This window comes from Eimeria tenella, genomic scaffold (genome assembly GCF_000499545.2).
Source record: "Eimeria tenella Houghton genomic scaffold, Eth_scaff1, whole genome shotgun sequence".
NCBI classification, from domain to species: Eukaryota; Apicomplexa; class Conoidasida; order Eucoccidiorida; family Eimeriidae; genus Eimeria; species Eimeria tenella.
This window is the reverse complement of record NW_013541457.1, coordinates 953769-971285: the sequence shown is the minus strand read 5'-3', so window position 1 is coordinate 971285 and position 17517 is coordinate 953769. Positions and strand designations below refer to the sequence as shown.

General features: G+C 51.1%; 3 protein-coding genes across 3 annotated transcripts in view; all 3 read right to left on the bottom strand.

The window, feature by feature from the left end:
- Positions 1-873: 873 nt before the first annotated feature.
- Positions 874-4031, bottom strand: ETH_00005340 (internalin, putative; the record flags this gene model as incomplete). The annotated part of the gene is made up of 6 exons (XM_013372459.1): positions 874-1067; positions 1994-2157; positions 2317-2588; positions 2975-3166; positions 3472-3710; positions 3884-4031. 6 exons carry the CDS (start codon positions 4029-4031, stop codon positions 874-876), a joined length of 1209 nt encoding a protein of 402 aa, XP_013227913.1.
- A 1710-nt stretch (positions 4032-5741) lies between these two features.
- On the bottom strand, positions 5742-7865 carry ETH_00005335 (uncharacterized protein; the record flags this gene model as incomplete). The annotated part of the gene is made up of 1 exon (XM_013372458.1): positions 5742-7865. The coding sequence occupies one exon, from the start codon at positions 7863-7865 to the stop codon at positions 5742-5744; it is 2124 nt and encodes a 707-aa protein (XP_013227912.1).
- A 2839-nt stretch (positions 7866-10704) lies between these two features.
- ETH_00005330 (Rad50, related) overlaps positions 10705-17517 on the bottom strand; it is a gene marked incomplete at both ends in the record, with an annotated part of 7069 nt that continues 256 nt past the window's right edge. Inside the window, 12 exons of the mRNA XM_013372457.1 lie at positions 10705-10896; positions 11278-11522; positions 12043-12198; positions 13673-13748; positions 14256-14353; positions 14607-15190; positions 15381-15524; positions 15720-16025; positions 16152-16291; positions 16323-16387; positions 16477-16725; positions 16997-17324. Of these exons, the coding sequence (XP_013227911.1) occupies positions 10705-10896; positions 11278-11522; positions 12043-12198; positions 13673-13748; positions 14256-14353; positions 14607-15190; positions 15381-15524; positions 15720-16025; positions 16152-16291; positions 16323-16387; positions 16477-16725; positions 16997-17324 (2583 nt within the window). The remainder of the gene's footprint in view (positions 10897-11277; positions 11523-12042; positions 12199-13672; positions 13749-14255; positions 14354-14606; positions 15191-15380; positions 15525-15719; positions 16026-16151; positions 16292-16322; positions 16388-16476; positions 16726-16996; positions 17325-17517) is intronic.

Here is a 17517-nt window from a genome sequence, read left to right as displayed (position 1 = left end):
ACTCATCTCAAAAAAGAGAAAAAACGGCGAAGATCCGCGGAAGAAAGCTGCAAGTGCTGGGGTGTACAGACACCCGAAGCGCGAGTACCGCAGGGAAGCAGCTGCAGAAACGGAGGAAACCAGAATAAAAATAGAAAAGCAGGCTTTAAAAAAGCTGCAATTCGAATTTAAATTAAAAATGAGAATTATATTTGGAGTTAAAGTGCCTTTTTTTCAGTTATGAAAGAAGTTCAAAAGGCGTTGACGACCGCGGGCTGTTGAGACCAGGTGTACGTACACCCGAAAACCAGAGCGACTTCCGCGCAGCTTCTTCTTCTTTGAGGCTCCATTTCTTTTTTTTGCATTTATTTGAATAAAATTTAAATAAAGTTAAATAAATTTAATTAAATAGACCAGTTGGTGGACGAGCTGCTGCTGTTTCCGAGCAGCCCCACAGCGCCGCAGTCACAAAGCTGTGTTCAGTGTTTGCTTCCCCGGTTTATTTTGCTTCGAAAGTGAATTAATTCTCAATTAATTTATTATTATTTTCAATTATTCGCAAGTATATTCATTTTAAACTCTCAAATGGAGTAAATTTCAATCAATTAGCGGCTCTTTTCCGCTCTTTTGCTCAAATTCAAATTCGACAAGATTCAAATTTTATTCAAAAAGAGCCATTTGGACACCAGGCCTTTTGCTACTGCACTTCTCTCTTGCCGTTTGTGCTGCTCTACAGGCTGTCTTTTAATTCCGTTTAATTTAATTTTCTTTTTTTCTATTTCAACCAAATTCAAATATTTGATCTCTTCACCTTCTTTGTGTCAAAAGCCAATTTGTTTTTTCTTCTTCCCCTCAAAAGATCGCTGCTGCTGCTGCTGCTGCTCCTGCTGCTGTTTATGCTGCTGTGGCTGCTGCTGGGGCTTCTGCTGCTGGTGGTACTTCTGCTGCTGCTGCTGCTTCCGCTGCTTCTGCCGCTGCTGCTGCTGCTTCCGCTGCTGCTTCTGCTCCTGCTGCTGCTGCTGCTGCGTAAGATCCCAGAGATGCACCCGAAAGGCTCAGCAGCAGGAGCATTTGGCCTTGCTGCTGTGCTGCAGTTTTAATTTTTGAAAAATAAATTTTTTAATTTTAATAAAATGCGCAAAGAGTTTATCTACTCCCATCCCTACACTTCTAGAAATAGGAGTTGGATAAAATGGAGTGGAGGACCAAGTGCCTCTTCAGCAGCAGCAGCAGCAGCAGCAACAGCTGCTGCTGGTGCAGCAAAACATGCATAAGTGGGTCTTTTCTATCTTCATAGAAGCGCAAAATATATAATTAATCATCTAAAATTTAAATATCACTTTATTTAGTTCTAAAAATTGTTTATTATCTAATTTTAGGATCAAATACTTATTTTGTTTATTTAATTTTAAATTTAAGTGTTTATTCCATTTTTTATTCTAAATTTAAATATTAATTTTATTATTTAACTTTAAATTTAAATATTATTTTTTTAATTCATAAAGGCAAAAAGAAATTCAATTTGACAAAGTGAAGATTGCAGTGAAGTTTTAATCCAAAGAACTTGAAAGGTGAAAACAATAAACAAATGAATAAATAAATAAATAAATAAATAAATAAATTAACGAATAAATAATAAATAATTAAGTAACTAAACAGATAAATAAATGAATAAATAATAAATAACCAATTAAGTATATAAATAAATAAATAAATAATAACTGACTAACTAAATAGATAAATAAATAAAAAATAAATAGTAATTAATAATGATTTTTATTTTATTTTCATTTCATTTTAAATTCTGAGGATAGCAGCGAGGTGTCGATACACCCCAAGGAAGCAAGGGAAATAAACAAGGCAAAATTAGAAAAGGTCTCTACGCAAACTGAAAAATAAAAGGGACAAAGAAGCAGCAGCAGCAGCAGCTGGTGCTGCTGCAGCAGCTGCTGCTGCTGCGCTGCAGCAGCAGCATCTGCAGCAGCAGCAGCTGCTGATGCTGGAGCAACTTCACCTGCAGGAGCCCCTGCAGCCTCTGCCGCAGCTGCTGCTGCTGCTCCTGCAGCCTTTGCGGCTGCTGCTGCTGCAGCTACTGCTACGTGCTGCCTGCAGCTTCTGCTGCTGCTGCTGCTGCAGCTTCTGCTGCTGCTGCTGCTGCTGCAGCTGCTACTGCAGCTTCTGCTGCAGCAGCCAGAGACATCTCGTCTTTTATTTAGCTGCTGCAGTTCCCATTTTGCGGAAGCTTAGGTTTAGATAAGACGGACAAAAGGACCAAAAAAGCAGAAGCTGCAGCAGCAGCAGCAGCTGCTGGAGCTGCAGCAGCTGCTGCAGTCTTACGGAGGCGTGATACGGATGGCTACAGGTTTCTGTCCACCTGCAACCCACTGCTGCTGCTGTTGCTGCTGCTGCTGTTGCTGCTGCTGCTGCTGGTGGTCCTGCTGCATCTGCTGCAGCTGCTTCAGCATGTCCAAGGGCATGCTGCTTTGCTGCAGCAGCACACGAACACCTCTGGCCCGCAGCCGCTGCAGCAGCGGAGACTCTTGCTGCAGCAGCTGGTTAGCCACAGGACACCCATAAAGCTCCAGCTGCTTCAAGTCAGCTAGCTGCTCCTGAAACGCAGCAGCAGCAGCAGCAAAAGTCACATCACCCTGCTGCAGCACCAGCCGCAGCAGCAGAAGAGGGAAACGCCCCGACCCCGCTCATTGCAGCAGCAGCAGCAGCAGCAGCAGCAGGAAAACCCCAACCCCATTGCACCCCACCCCATCGCAGCAGCAGCACGATCAACATCACCAGCAGCAGCAGCATAATCAACAGCAGCAGCATGATCATCCTCAGCAGCAGCAGCAAGATCAGCAGCAGCAGCATGATGATGATCAGCAGCAGCAGCAGCAGCAGCATGATGATCGTCAGCAGCAGCAGCATAGTCAACAGCAGCAGCACAATCAACAGCAGCAGCAAGCTGAGCAGCAGCAGCAGCAGCAGCAGCATGGCTGACGAGGTGCTGCAGCTCCTGCTGGTCCTCGAGGGGGTTGAGGGAAAGGCGCAGCAGCTGCAGCTGCGGCGCTCTTGCTGCCAGTCTGGCGAAGCCTCCTTTGAGGCGGTTGCAGCTCAAGTTTAGTTCTTTTAGTTGCGGCAGACACGGGAAGTACTTGAAACTCGACAGCAAATTGCCCCACAAATTCAGCACCTGCAGCAGCAGCAGCAGCAGCAGCGGCGGCGGCGGCGGCGGTGGCAGGTGCAGCAGCGGCGAAAGCCGCAGCAACGAAAGCCGCAGAGCTGCTCCAGCAGCAGCGGCAGCAGCAGCAGCAGCGGCAGCAGCAGTTGCAGCAGCAGCGACAGCAGCTGCGCGGGCCGCAGCCGCAGCAGCAGCAACAGCAGCAGCAGCAGCAGCAGCAGCAGCGGCTCCGCGCTTGTAATGTGTGAGATCTCTTGGTGGGTGCAGCAGAAGGGACGGAATTGGCTACTCGCTAAATTAGGGTTTGCTGCTGCTACCTGGAGGGAGGGCTGGTGCAGCAAACCCTTGAAAGAAGCAATTTCGTTTCCTTGGAGGTTTAGAGTTTGCAGCAGCGGGAGTTTAGGAAGGCCCTCGCAGCTGCTGAGGTGTACGTACACCAGAGACAAGCAGCGCAACCCCACACACTGCTGCAGCAAAGCTGCTGCTGCTGCTTCGATGCTGCGGAACCGCTGCTGCTGCTGCTGCAGCCCGTCCACGCACAGGCTCTCCACCGCCCCTGAAACCCCCAAACCCCAAACCCCAAACCCTAAACCCTAAACCCTAAACCGTGGGCCCAGCCCCCAGCCACGCTGCTCAGAAAGCAAAACGAAACAAAGGTGCAAAGTCCAACCGCCGCAGTCTAGGGTTTAGAGTCTAGGGTTTAGGGTTTAGGGTTTAGGGTTTGGGGACCTGGCAGGAGGCTGTAGGAGGAGGCGAAGTGGAGGACCGGGGGGTGTACGTACACCTCGTCCTGCTGCACTGTTTTGTCTTCTTCACATTGTCGATATTTGCTGGCAGCTTTTTGCGCAATCGCTGCTGACAGAATCGCCAAACTCATTGCTGCTGCTGCACCGCAGCAGCAGCAGCAGCAGCAGCAGCAGCACACACAGCATCCCACCGCGTAGGGTTTAGGGTTTAGGGTTTAGGGTTTAGGGCTTGGGGTTTAGAGTCTAGGGTTTAGGGTTTACCCCAAGGGCCCCCGGCTGCCCTTTGGGGGCCTTTGGGGGCCCCCAAAGGGCAGCCAATGGGGCCCCAAGGGCCCCTAGAAGGGGCTCCCATTGGGCACTGAGGGGCCCCCAGGGGCCTCCCGGGGGCCCCTGGGGGCCCCCAAGGGCCCTCACAGGTCTAAGAGGCCCCAGGGGGCCCCTCCAGGGGTCTTCAGAGACCTGCGAGGCCCCTGGGGACCCCCGGGGGGCCCCTAGGGACCCTCCAGGGCCATCGGGGGCCCTTCGAGGGTCTGAGGGGCCCTTTAGGGGGTCTGAGGGGCCCCTAAGGGGCCCCTGGGGTGTTCGAGGCAGCAGGGAAATGGGGAAGAATTTGTTCTTACTTGAAGATATAAAAGACTTTTAAAGTCTTTAATAACTTTGGGAGAAAGAGGTGGTGAAAAGAAGGAGAAGCTGCGTCGATTGAGTCGCAGCAGCAGCAGCAGCAGCAGCAAAAGCAGCAGCAGCGGCGGCAGCGGAGAAAATGCTGGAAAGAAGAACAAGGAGGACTCAAAGTGAGAGAAATGTGGAAAGGAATAAAAGGAAAAGACGAAAAACCCTTTTTAAGTAAAAGAGGCAGCAGCAAAGAAAGGTTCTGCTCGAGCTGCTGCTGCTGCAGCTAGCTCGCTGCTGCCGGTTCTCCGGGGCCCCTGAAGGACTCCGCGGGATCAATTGGTTTATTTTTAATAATTAATTAAAACGACTTGAAATAAATAACAAATAATGAATTAAATTGTTTTTAAACTTCGATTTCAGTCGCTTTCTCCAGCGCCGCTGGGGTGTACAGACAGCCCATCCAGCTGTCGCGTCGGCGGCGCTCGGCGAGGACAAACTTCCGAAACAAATGAATTTGGAGGCAGTTTTGGATTAAATTTCGGATTAAAAACTAATTCAAAATAAAAAACAAGTTTTAAATTCAGATTCTGGCCTACTTTTCGGTCCCTCGTTCCCCCATTTCTGAAGAGCGCGTGCTCCCCACTTCCCGCCAAATGTAGCCAGCGGAGGCCGAAATAAATGGTTTTCTTCGATTTTTTTGTCTAAACGAAGTCTATTTTGATTTTGGGATTCAAAAGAAGTCCTTTTGAGCGACTATTTCATTTGTTTCGGTTCGAACTACTGCAGCAGCAGCAGGGCTTCGTTTCACTGCATACACCGGAGCACCGCGGCGCGCCCACAAAATAAAAAATAAACGAACAGCCAAACAAACAAATGAAGCAGCATTTAAAAATTAAAATAAATAACAAAAGAACAAAAGAATTAAAAGAATAAAATATTAGATGTATAAAAGAATCAAAGCCTCTGAGATAAATAAAAGCACAGCCCGCGGCTCCACAAACAAATACCTACGAGCTCCTGCTGCAGCAGCCGCTGCAGTGCTGCAGCAGCAGCTGCAGCAGCAGCGGCTCCCGCAGCTGCTGCTGCTGCTGCTGCAGCACTGCTGAAGCTGCGGCGCTGCGGCCGCGGCCGCTTCCCCCGCTTCAGCAGCAGCTCCTGCTGCCGCTGCTGCCGCTGCTGCTGCTGCTACTGCTGCTGCTGCTGCTGCCGCGCAGCAAAAGGCGGCGCCTTCAGCGGGGATGGTAGAGGTCTTCGAACTCCTCGACGATTTCTGCTGCTGCAATTCTTTGTTCCCTGAGGGGCTGCAGCAGGCGCAGCAGCAGCTGCTGCCACCTGGGGGGCACTGCAGCAGCTTCGAGCTCCTGCATGAGGGGCCCCTGCAGCTCGGGGGGCCCCTCGGGCCCCCAGGGGCCCCAGGGGCCCCAGGGGCCCCCCGCCAGCCGCAGCAAAGCAGCAGCTTGTGCTGCAACAAACCCCACAGACTCCCGCGGGGATCCGATCCCAAAGGGAATTAATCCATCAGTGAACACTTGATAAATAACAACTCCCAAACTCCACAAGTCACTCTTTGGGTGTGCTGCAGTACCCAGCAGGGGCCCCTCGGGGGTCCCCTCGTCCTCAGGGGGGGCCCCCTCGGGGGCCCCCTCCCCGGGGGGCCCCCCGGGGGGCCCCCGGGGCTTCGCGTAGAGATCCAGCAGCAACTCGGGCTCTGCGTAGACTGGGGTAATGTCTGTGAGCTGCTCGACCTGGCAGCTGCTGCTGCTGCTGCTGCTGCTTATGCTGCTGCACCAGGTGCTGCTGCCGAAGTCCCCCAGCAAGAAAGAGCCGTCAGCCCTCATGAAGCAGTTCTCGAGCTTCAAGTCGTTGTGGTTGACTTGCTGCTGCTGCAGCAGCAGCACCTGCAGCAGCAAACGGAAGCTAATGTAGCACTTCGCCTCCAAAGGCAGCCAGACCTCGTCCAGCTGCTGCTGCTGCTGCTGCTCCTGCTGCTGCTCGTCCTCGTCGTCCTCGGAATCCAGGTCATCGAACTCGTCTTGCTGCTGCTGCTGGCCGCGCAGCTGCTGCTGCTGCTGCTGCTGCTGGCGGAGGCGGCGGCGCTGCTGCTGCTGCTGGCGCTGGAACTGCAGCAGCTGCAGGCGGCGCTGCTGCTGCTGCAGCAAGAGGTTGCGGTGGTGCTTGATTTGCTGCAGCAGCAAAGAAGCATCGCCCTGCAGCCTTTCCAAAACTTGAACTCTATTAAAAACAAAAACTTCTTCTCCTTCCATTATAGGAGGAGTGTTTTTAATTTCAGCAGCAAAAAGGGGAATGGCGAGGCCGCGCTGCGCTGCAGCAGCAGCAGCAGGCAGGCCCGCAGCAGCGCGCAGCATCACCTCCTCCTCCGCTGCTGCTGCTGCTGCCACGCCTGCTGCTGCTGCTTCCAAGTCTGCTGCAGCAAAGTCCGCAGACACATAAGTCAGCCGCATCGCTAGCTGCTGCTGCGTTGCATTGTCTTGGATTTCGACAACAGCAGAAGCAGCGCCGTCGCCCAGAAACCGGGTCACCGTGAAGGCCCGCTCCCGCTGCTGCTGCTGCAGCTGCTGCTGCAGCTGCTGCTGCTGCTGCTGCTGCTGCTGCTGCAGCGGCCGGATGTTCGTCAGCGTCAGCTCCAGCCCCACAAGGTCCTCGCCAATGCCCCCGGAAAGAGCAGCAGCAAGAACGCGCATGCCTTCGGAGCTCTCGCGTCCCGGCAGCAGCTGCGGCAGCTGCTGCTGCTGCTGCTGCTGCAGCTCCCACAGCTGCTCCGCTATGTACCTCTTCCCCGCCAGCAGAAACTCCGGAAGCTCTGCTTCTGCTTCCTCCACTGTCGGCAGCAGCCAGTCCTCCTCGCTTGCTGCTGCTGCTGCTTCTGCTGCTGCTGCTGCTTCTGCTGCTGCTGCTGCTTCTGCTGCTGCTGCAGCTTCTGCTGCTTCCGCATCCGCCGCTGCTGCTGCTGCTGCCGCTTCAGCGGCGGCCGCTGCTTCCGCCGCGGCAGCTGCTTCCGCTGCCGCGGCCACCTCCGCAGCAGCTGCTGCTGCCCGCGCTTCTTCTTCTGTTGCTGCTGCTGCTGCTGCTGCTATCGCGTCTCCAGGCGCAGGCAGCGCTTTGCTGCGGTGCCCCGCATGCAGCAGCAGCAGCAGCGCACACAGCAGCAGCTCAGTTGTCACTGCTGCTAAAAAGAAATAATGCTTCCTCCTTTCACGTTTTCCCGTCCCTGCTGCTGCTGCTGCTGCTGCCGGCTCTGTTGTTGCTGCTGCTGCTGCTGAAGGGAGCGCAGCAGCATCAGGGGCCCCCTCAGCCTCCGGGGGGGCCCCCACGACAGGCGCAGCGCGGAGCATGGTGGGTTTAGTGGGGAAGCTGCAGCAGCAAAGCAGCAGCAAAAGGGAGCGACGGAGTGCTGCAGCAGCACCGCAGCAGCAGCAACAGCGGCAGCAGCAGCAGGCTCACGCTTCTTGCTGCTGCAGCGGCCCCCCTAAATAACAAAATTGCCAACAAGTGCTGCTTGCATGCACTTCTAAGGCGTCGGGGAGAAGCCGGGGAAGTCCTGGCGACGCTCTAGGGTTTAGGGTTTAGGGTTTAGGGTCTAGGGTTTAGGGTTTGGAGTCATAGGCGGCGCGTGAGAGGCTGCTGTCGAGTTGCAGTCAGCCCCTGAGGTGTACAGACAGCTCGCAAGAGCAGAAGGAAGCAGAGAAGAGAAGACAAGCCTCAGCAGCAAACCAGCAGCAGCAGCAGCAGCAGCAGCTGCAGCAACCGCAGCAATTGGGGTGTTTAGACAGCTCCGCCCTGCAGCAGCAGCAGGAAATAAAACCTTTTAAAAGCAGCTTCTGCACTCAAACTGAGCCGCTCTTCAAAAGACAAGAAGCTGAGGTAGCTGCCTCGTCGAGGCCCCCACCCGCAGCAGCAGCAGCTGCTGCTGCTGCTGCTGCTGCTGCAGTAGCCGGATCAGTGGCAGCGGCGGGCGCCGGTGCTGCTGCTGCAGGGGCAAAAGACAAGCAAGGAAGCAAATAAGAAATTAATTTGATTTATTAAATAAATAAAAACAATTTAATTTACTTTAATAGCCTTTTGTGGAGGCTTGGGCAGGAGCAGCCAGGCCCGCACGAGACCGGGCAGAAGGGCCGCGGCCGCTCTGGCGCTCCCCGGGCTCCTTTTGGTCCGTTTTTCGGGCTAAAAAGCTCCCAAAAGGACTTTTATTGGATTTATTTCTAAATTTAGACCCAAAAATCCAGAAAAAGCGCAAAAAAACCCGAGAATTCGGGCGATCCGCGTCGCGGCGGCGGCCGGGGGGCTGGCGCTGGTCTGAACCAGCGGAAAGCCACAGCGCCGCTCCCGCCGCCCTTCGCCCCCAAAGACAGCCCCAAAACGCAGGAAAGAACTCAACTTGAAGCTCAAAGGCAGTTAAAATCAAAATCCCGACAAAATTCAACAGGGGCTGGGCTTTAGCGCGTTGTTTTTGAGGCATTTGGCCGCGCGAACGGCTCGATGCTGCAGGTGCTGCTGCCGCTGCTGCTGCTGCTGCGTGTCTGCTGCGGCCGCCGATTCAGCCCCTTATCTCCACTCTAATTGAGCCGCTTCTCGCTTTTAATTGTTAATTTAGTTTTCTTTTCTTTTTCGCCAAAAAAATATCCAAAACGCGACGCAGAGCTGCCAAGACACCGCAGCTCGCCAGGGCTGCCTCGCTCCTCTCTTCCCTCGTTCGACAGCTTTTCAGTTTCCAATTTCTTTTCCTTCTTAAATTTCATTTATTTATTTAATTTAATTCCAATAAAAGAGAAACGGACCGCCAACTTGGTGGCTCCGCTCGCCGCGCCCAAGGCGCTGCTGCTGCTGCTGCTACTGCTGCTGCTGCTGATGCAGCGCCAGCTGCAGCGCACAAACATGGGAAGGAGCCCAATAAGCAGCAAAGTTCAATTATTAAAATGCAACTTTAATTATATTTAATGATTTTTCTTCAGTGGACACTGTCTGTGCTGTACAATCAGCAGCAGAAGCCGAAGCAGCAGCAGCCACTGCAGCAGCAGCCGAGAAGCAGCAGCAGCAGCATTGGCAGCTTCAGCAGAATCAACAGCAGCAGCAGCCCGTAGCCACAGGAACTGGAAGCTCATTTAGAAGCAGCTCAAATGGCATTGTAAATGAGTAGCAGCAGCAGCAACAGCAGCCGCAGAAGCAGCAGCAGCAGCAACAGCAGCCGCAGAAGCAGCAGCAGCAGCCGTAGCGGCAGCAGCAACAGCAGCAATGAAAAAAAAAAGGCCAGAAGATAAATTCATTCCATTTGCAGTTCCTTTCTCGCGAGCCCTTCACTCAACTCTCCATCTTTGAATTTTTAATTTTAATTAAATTAAATTAAATTAAATTTAATTTTGACTTTTTATTTTTGTAATGAACAAACGCGTTCCCTCGTAGGGGCAGCAGCAGCAGCAAAACGTGAGCTGCAAAGGGCCCCAAGAAGAAAGAAGTAGCTGGTCCCTAGCCACCTAGCTAGCTAGCTAGCTAGCTAGCTAGCTAGAGGGCTGGCTAGCTAGCTGGTAGCTAGCTGGGTGGTAGCTAGCTAGCTGGTAGCTAGCCGGTAGCTAGCTAGCTGGCAGCTAGCTAGCTAGCTAGATGGCGAGTAGCTAGCTAGCTAGCTAGCCAGCTAGCCAGCGGCTGGCTAGCTAGCTAGCTAGCTAGCTTGATAGCCAGCTAGCTTGATAGCTAGCTAGCTAGCTAGCTGGTTAGCTTGTCAGCAAGTGGGCTTGTCAGCTAGCCAATTGGCTGTCCAGCTAGCCGCCCGGCCATGTAGCTACGCAGCTAGCCAGTAGGCCATTTCGCTAGCTAGCTCTTGACCTAGCTAGCTAGCTAGCTAGCTAGCTAGCTAGGAAGCCATTTAGCTAGCCATCCAGCTAGCTAGCCGGGTCCCCAGCTAGGTAGCGAACTGGCTGGCTAGCCAGCTAGCTAGCCCCCCAGCCAGCTAGCCAGCCAGCTAGCCCCCCAGCTAGCTAGCTAGCTAGCCATCCACCCACCCATCCATCCAGCCAGCTAGCTAGCTAGCTAGCTAGCCAGCTCCCGCCATTCTCCCACCCATCCAGCTAGCCAGCCAGCTAGCCAGCTAGCCAGCTAGCCAGCTAGCCAGCCAGCTAGCCAGCTAGCCAGCTAGCCAGCCAGCTAGCCAGCTAGCCAGCCAGCTAGCCAGCTAGCCAGCTAGAGGTGGAGCGTGGCTGCGGAGAGTCTGCTGCGTCCGGTGTTGTCTCTGCGGACTTTGACGCACTTTTGAAAAAGTCCTTCTCGGAAAAGTTTCTGGACGAAGTTTTCGTCGTGGGTAATCAGCAGCAGCTGGAAGCTGCTGCTGCCGGCCCGCGAACGCACCAAACGCGACAGCGCCCGCGCCAGGCTCTGCAGCAGCAGCAGCAGCAGCAGCAGCAGCAGCAGCAGCGGCGGCGGCGGCGGCGGTGGAGGGAGCAGGGGGGAAACAGAAGCAGCGCAGCAGCAGCACAAGCAGCAGCAGCAGCAGCACAAGCAGCAGCAGCAGCAGCAGCAGCAGCAGGAGCAGTGTAATGGGCATAATCAGCAGCAGCAGCATAGTGGTCCTACGCAGCAGCAGCAGCAGCAGGAGCAGCAGCAGCAGCAGGAGCAGCAGGAGGTGCTGCTGCTGGGAAAAGTGAGTTAGGAGGGCGGTTTTTGGGGAACTGGGGACAACTTTTTGCGGGGAGTTCGAAACTGGCGTCGGAAGGGACAGAAAAGGGAAAAGAAAGGCTCAAAAAAGACAAAACTGACTTCGCAATTGAAAGAATCCAAGTTCGTGGTGGGCTCGTCGAGGGCCAGCAGCTGGCAAGACACCCCAAAACTGTCGGCGAGCGCCAGCCGCACCGCCAGGCTCGCCAGCACTTTTTGTCCTGCAGCCACCGCAACTTCTTTTTCGACTTTTTGCATCTTTTGGACTCTTTTCGAAGCTTCTTTTCGAAGCTTCTTTTCGTTTCTTTTCTTCTCGCGTTGCTGCTGCTTCTTGGCATTCAAATTTGCTCCAAAAGCAGCAAAAAAGACCCGAAATTGACTCCAAACGAGCATTTTCCGAAAATCCGAAATTCCCAGAAATTCAAACAAATGGGCTCACCAAATTGAATTTATATAAACTATTTTACTTAAATTAAATTCAAAATCAATTCGTTTAATTCTTTTTTAATTTATATTAAATTCAAAATAAATTAATTAAATTAGTTTGTTTTGAAAGCGGAGTTTAAAGATAGTGGAATTAATTTTAAATGCGGTTTTACAGATAGTGCAGAAGAGGCCGCAGCGCTGCGCCACGAGCCGCTAAACCCTAAAAAAGGGTTTAGACCGCCAGCGAGGCCTCGCAAACCCTAAAAAAGGGTTTAGACCGCCAGCGGAGCCTCGCAAACCCTAAGAAGCGGTTTAGAGCGCCACCGAGGCCTGGAAACCCTAAAAAAGGTTTACAGCGCCAGCGAGGCCTCGCAAACCCTAAAAGAGGGTTTGCAGCCCCAGCGAAGCCTTGCAAACCCTAAAAAAGGGTTTAGACCTTACCCGCAGAACAACGGCCTCTCATGTCGATTTCTTTTCCATTAGGAGTTTTCATCACAACTCTGTAGTTGTAAGAACGTTCTCCTGCTGCTAGGCCCCCATATGCTGCTGCTGCTGCTGCTGCAGCAGAGTCCTCTGCTGCAGCTACAGATGACCGAACTGCAGCAAAAAAGCAAATGCTTCTGGCTCTCTAAACCCTTAAATAGAGTTTTAATTTTATTTTTAATAATTTTACTGTTGCAATTAAAATATAAATTCAAATCTGATCAATGTAAAAGAAGTAATCTGCATGTAATTATAGATAAGAAGATAATAAATATAAATGTAAATATAAATATTAAATATAAATATAAATATTAAATATAAATATAAATATAAATATGAACGTAAATATAAACATAAATATAAGGACAATAAAAAGGCGAAAATGACGGCAAATATAAGGACAAGAGGAAAGCTACAAAAGTTACTTTTTGCTGCTGCTTTTAAATATAACTTTTTGTAAATGTTCAGATTCAATTAATTGCATTAAATTATATTCAACTAGCTGAAATTGATTGTATATAATTGAATTTAATTGCATCTAATTGCATTTAATTGCATTTAATTGCATTTAATTGCATTTAATTGAATTTTATTGAATTAAATTGAATTAAACTTAATTAAATTTAATTAAATTTAATTAAATTCCTTAATATCATTAAATTGAATTGAATTAAATTGCACTTCGCGGTTTCGCGAGCTGCAGCAGTCCCGACTTTGCGCGACTTGGGAGAAAACCACTTCAAAAAGGATTTATTCTTGAATTAAAAGATTATTTTTGAATTAAAAGTTCTATTTTTGAATTAAAAGTGTTTTAATTTGCATTTAATTTCACTTTTTGTTTTAATTTGCAAAAAGAATTTCAAAATCCGCAAATTTCAAAATTTCCGATTTTCCGACGCGCGCGGCACCTGGGGTGTACGTACACTTTTGACCTCCAAATGAAATTCAAAATAAATTAAATGAATTATTTTAATGTAATTTATCACTTAAAACTCATTTGAATCATTAAAAGACATAATAAATGCATTAAATGAGTTATTTTAATCCAATTTATCATTTAAAACTCATTTGAATCATCAGTTAAAATAATAAATCAAACAATAAATGAAAAATAAATGAAAAATAAATAAATTAATTATTTAAATTAATTAATTAATTAGTTTAGTCAAAAACTAACTTGCAATACTATCAATATCCATTGCTGCATAAATAAATAATACAATAAATGCAAGTGAGTAAATAAATGAAATATAAACAAATTAAATAAACAAATCAATTAATTAATTAAATTAATTAAATTAATTAAATTAATTAAATTAATTAAATTGATTATATTACTTTAATCAAATTACTTCAATCAAATTAATTAATTAAATTAATTAAATTAAATTAATTAAGTTAATTAAATTGATTAAACTAACTTGCAATACTATCAATATCCGTTCCTGCATAAATACATGAATTAATAAACAAGTTACACAAATCAAATAAGCAAATTAATTAGACTAATTAATTAATTAATTAATTAATTTAATTAATTAATTAAATTAAATGAATTAATTGAATTAATTAAATCAATTAAACTAACTTGCAATACTATCAATATCCGTTCCGGCATAAAGTGTTTGCCAAAGTTCTTTCAAGGATTCGTTTATCGCCTCGATCTGCGGTGTACGTACACCCCAACACGCCCCACACCCTCGGCAGCAGACAAACCCCTAGCTAGCTAGCTAGCTAGCCATCTAGCTAGCTAGCTAGCTAGCCATCTAGCTAACTAGCTAGCTAGCCATCTAGCTAACTAGCTGGCTAGCCATCTAGCTAGCTGGCCAGAGAGCTATCGGATAGCTAGCTGGCCAGTTATCTAGCTGCCCAACTAGCTTGCTCGCCAGCTGCCTAGCTGGGTGGCTAGGTAGCTAGCTACCTAGCCAGCTAGCTAGCTAGCTACCTAGCTAGCTGCCTAGCTAGCTGCCTAGCTAGCTGCCTAGCTAGCTACATAGCTAGCTACCTAGCTAGCTAGGTGGCTAGCTAGCTAGCTGACCAGCTACCACCTAGCTAGGCAGTAGCTAGCTAGCTAGCTAACTAGCTAGCTAGCCACTAGCTAGCCAGCCACTAGCTAGCTAGCCACTAGCTAGCTAGCTAGCTAGCAGCTAGCTAGCTAGCTAGCTAGCTACCTTGGCAGCGTGGTAGTTCATGAGGGCCCTGTCGAGGGCCTTGTGGTATTTGTCCAAGTCCTCCACTGCCAGCCGCTCCGCCTCGCAGTCCGCCAGTGCTGCAGCAGCAGAAAGAACCAATTAATTAAATTAAATTAACTAAATTATTTAAATTAATTGAATTATTTTAATTAATTAAATTAATTAAATTAAAATTGTTTGTTTAATGTGGCTGGAGAAGCAAGTGAGGGGCTGCAAACGGTGTTCTGCTGCTGCTGCTGATGATCGCTCTGCTGCTGCTGAGGTGTACGTACACCTGAACCTGCTGCTGCTGCTGCTGCGGCTGTTGCTGCTGCTGCTGCTGTGGCTGACCCTCTACGTATCTGTCTTCTATTTGCCTGTAGGTTGCGCTGTTGAGTTCCCGCTGCAGCTGCTGCTTCCTTTCTTCTCTTGCTGCTGCTGCTCCCCGCTGCTCCGCCAGTGCTGCTGCTGCTGCTGCTGTGTCTCTGCGAAGGGCCTCAACCAGCGCCTCCACGGTTGCTGCTGTGAGCTGCTGCTGCTGCTGAGCTGCAGCAGCAGCAGCTGCTGCTGCTTCGGCTGCTGCTGCTGCTGCTGCAGCGCCCAGCTGCTGCACCAACGCTGCCAGGCCCTGCTGCAGCGTCTGCTGCAGCGCGCGACGCTGGGCCTCTGCTGCTGCTTGCTGCTGCTGCAGCTGCTGCTGCTGCCGCTTCACTTCTATGCTGTCCTTTACCTGCTGCAGCAGCTGCTGCCCCTTGTCGAACGCTGCATTCAGCTGCTCCTGCTGCTGCTGCTCCTGCTGCAGTGCTGCACTCAGCTGCTGCTGCTGCTGCCGCAGCTGCTGCAGCCTCGCGCCGCTTGCTGACGCTGCTGCAGCAGAAACAGCAGCTTCAGCCTCTCCTAGCCGCTGCTGCTGCTCCTCGAGTGATGAAGCAATCCTGCAGCAGCAGCAGCAGCAGCAGCAACAGTAGCAGCAATAAGAATAACGGGACAGGCGCTGACTACCGCAGCCAGTGGCTCTTCTGCCTTACTTCTGCAACGCTGCTGCTGCTGCTGCTGCTCTAATTGCAAATTCTCCTGCTGCTGCTCCTGTTGTCATCTCTGCTGCTGCTGCTGCTGCTGCCTCACGATTCTAGCTGAGAAGTAGCAGACTCCATTTGCCTTTGCTGAGCTTCCGCTTGCTGCTCGGCCTGTCGCTGCTGCTGCTGCAGCTGCTGCAGCTGCTGCCGCGTCGCATGCAGCAGCTGCTGCTGCCCAGGCAGTGCTGCTTCGCTGCAGCAGAAGCAAAAAAGCAGCAGAAAAGTTGTGTCCTCAAACTGAAATCACCGCAGCAGCAACAGCAATAGCAGCAGCAAGATCAGCAAAGACAGCAGCAACAGGAGCCACAGCAGCAGAGAACATTGCTGCAAACGGGCAGCAGCAGCAGCAGCAGATTTGCTGTGCTGCTGGCTTGAGGTCTTGACTCACGTTGCCTGGAGCTGCTGCTTCTGCTGTTGCTGCTGCTGCTGCTCCTCTTTGATCTGCTGCAGCATGCGCTGCTGCTCTGCGAGCACGGCTGTCAGCTGCAGCAGCTGCTGCTGCCGGCCTAGCTGCTGCTGCCGCAGCAGCTGCTGCTGCTGCTGCGCTGCTTCTCTTTCAGCAAAAGCCTGAGCAATCTGCGCCTCCAGCTGCTGCAGCTGCTGCTGCACTTCGCTGCTGCTGCTGCTGCTTGAGGCTGTCAGCTGCGGGCCTGCTGCTGCGCGCAGCTTCGAATCAATGGACTTGGCCTCCGCCCTGTGGGCAATCAGCAGCAGCAGCAGCAGCAGCAGCAACGGTAGCAGCAGCAGCATGAAAACCTTACAGTATCAAAGCTGGTGGCTAAGATAGCGCGTGTTGCTTTCTATCCCGAGCTGCACCTACTCTGCTGCTGCTGCTGCTGCTGCTGCTGCTGCGAGCTCCTCAGCCTCTGCATGCGCCGTCTGCAGCAGCAGCACCTTTTCGGTTGCTGCCGCCACAGCAGCAGCAGCTGCTGCTGCTGCTGCTCGCAGCTGCTTCTGGGCCTGCAGGCAAACAGCAAGCAGCAGCAGCGACAGCAGCAGCAGACGCAGCAATAGTGGGGTCAGCAGCAGCAGCAGCAGCTGCGGCTAGCTGCGCTCCTGAAGAACCAAAACAAAAGCGACCAGAAGCAACTCTTCTTCGCCGTTGCAAGCTAGGGTTTAGGGTTTAGGGTTTAGGGTTTAGGTACCAGCCTGCTGCGGGTCGTTAGAAAAAGCGCCCAAGGAGGCTTTTTGAAGAGCAGCAAGGCTTTGCTGCAGCTGCTGCTGCTTCTGCTGCAGCAGCTGCTGCTTCTCCTGCTGCCGCTGCTGCGCCACCTGTAGAGACACCCCCAGCGCTTCGTGCTGCTGCAGGGCCTGCTGCATTTGCTGCAGCTGCTGCCGCTGCTGCTGCAGCTGCTGCAGCGTTTGTCCACAGGCCGCGCTTCGAGATTCAAGACCTAAGCAGCAGCAGCAGCAGCAGCAGCAAATAAGCATCAAATGTAAAAGGCAGACCCACTTTGGGGAAAATGGCTCAGCGTAAATCAGACACAGCAGCCGCAGCAGCAGCAGCAGCACGAACAGTGTCTATAGCAGCAGCAGCAGCACGAACAGTGTCTATAGCAGCAGCAGCAGCACAGGCAGCAACAGCAGCAGCACAGGCAGCAACAGCACCAGCAGCAGCACAAGTAGCAGCAGCAAAAGCAGCAGCTGCAACGACTGCGTTCGCACTCTTGAGCTCCGCCTCGCCGTGTGCTGCTGCTTCTTGCTGCAGCTGCTGCAGCTGCTGCTCGCTAGCAGCAACTTGCTGCTGGCATTGCTGCTGCGAAGGCTTTTGCTGCAGCTTCTGCTGCAGCTGCTGCAGCTGCTGCTTGCTGCAGTTCAGCAGGTTGGTTGAGGCGCTAACTGCGGCCTGCTGCTCTTGCTCTTTCTGCTGCAGCTGCTGCAGCAGCAGCTGCTGCTGCTGCTGTTGCTTCTGCTGCTCACACGCTGCTGCTTGCTGCTGCCGCCGCAGCCTGACGGCTTCTGATCGGCACAGCGCCACGGCTGCCTCCGGTGTCTGCACAAAGCCCTAAACCCCAAACCCTAAACCTTAAACCCTAAACCCTAAACCCTAAGCGTTTGGCCCCATATTTGAACCCCAGGTATCACTTGAAACAATATCAAGTCTTGCTGCTTCTGCTGCTGTTGCTGCTGCCGCTGCTGCTGCTGCTGCCCGTACTTGTGGCTGCTGCGCGTAGGGCAGTGCTGCC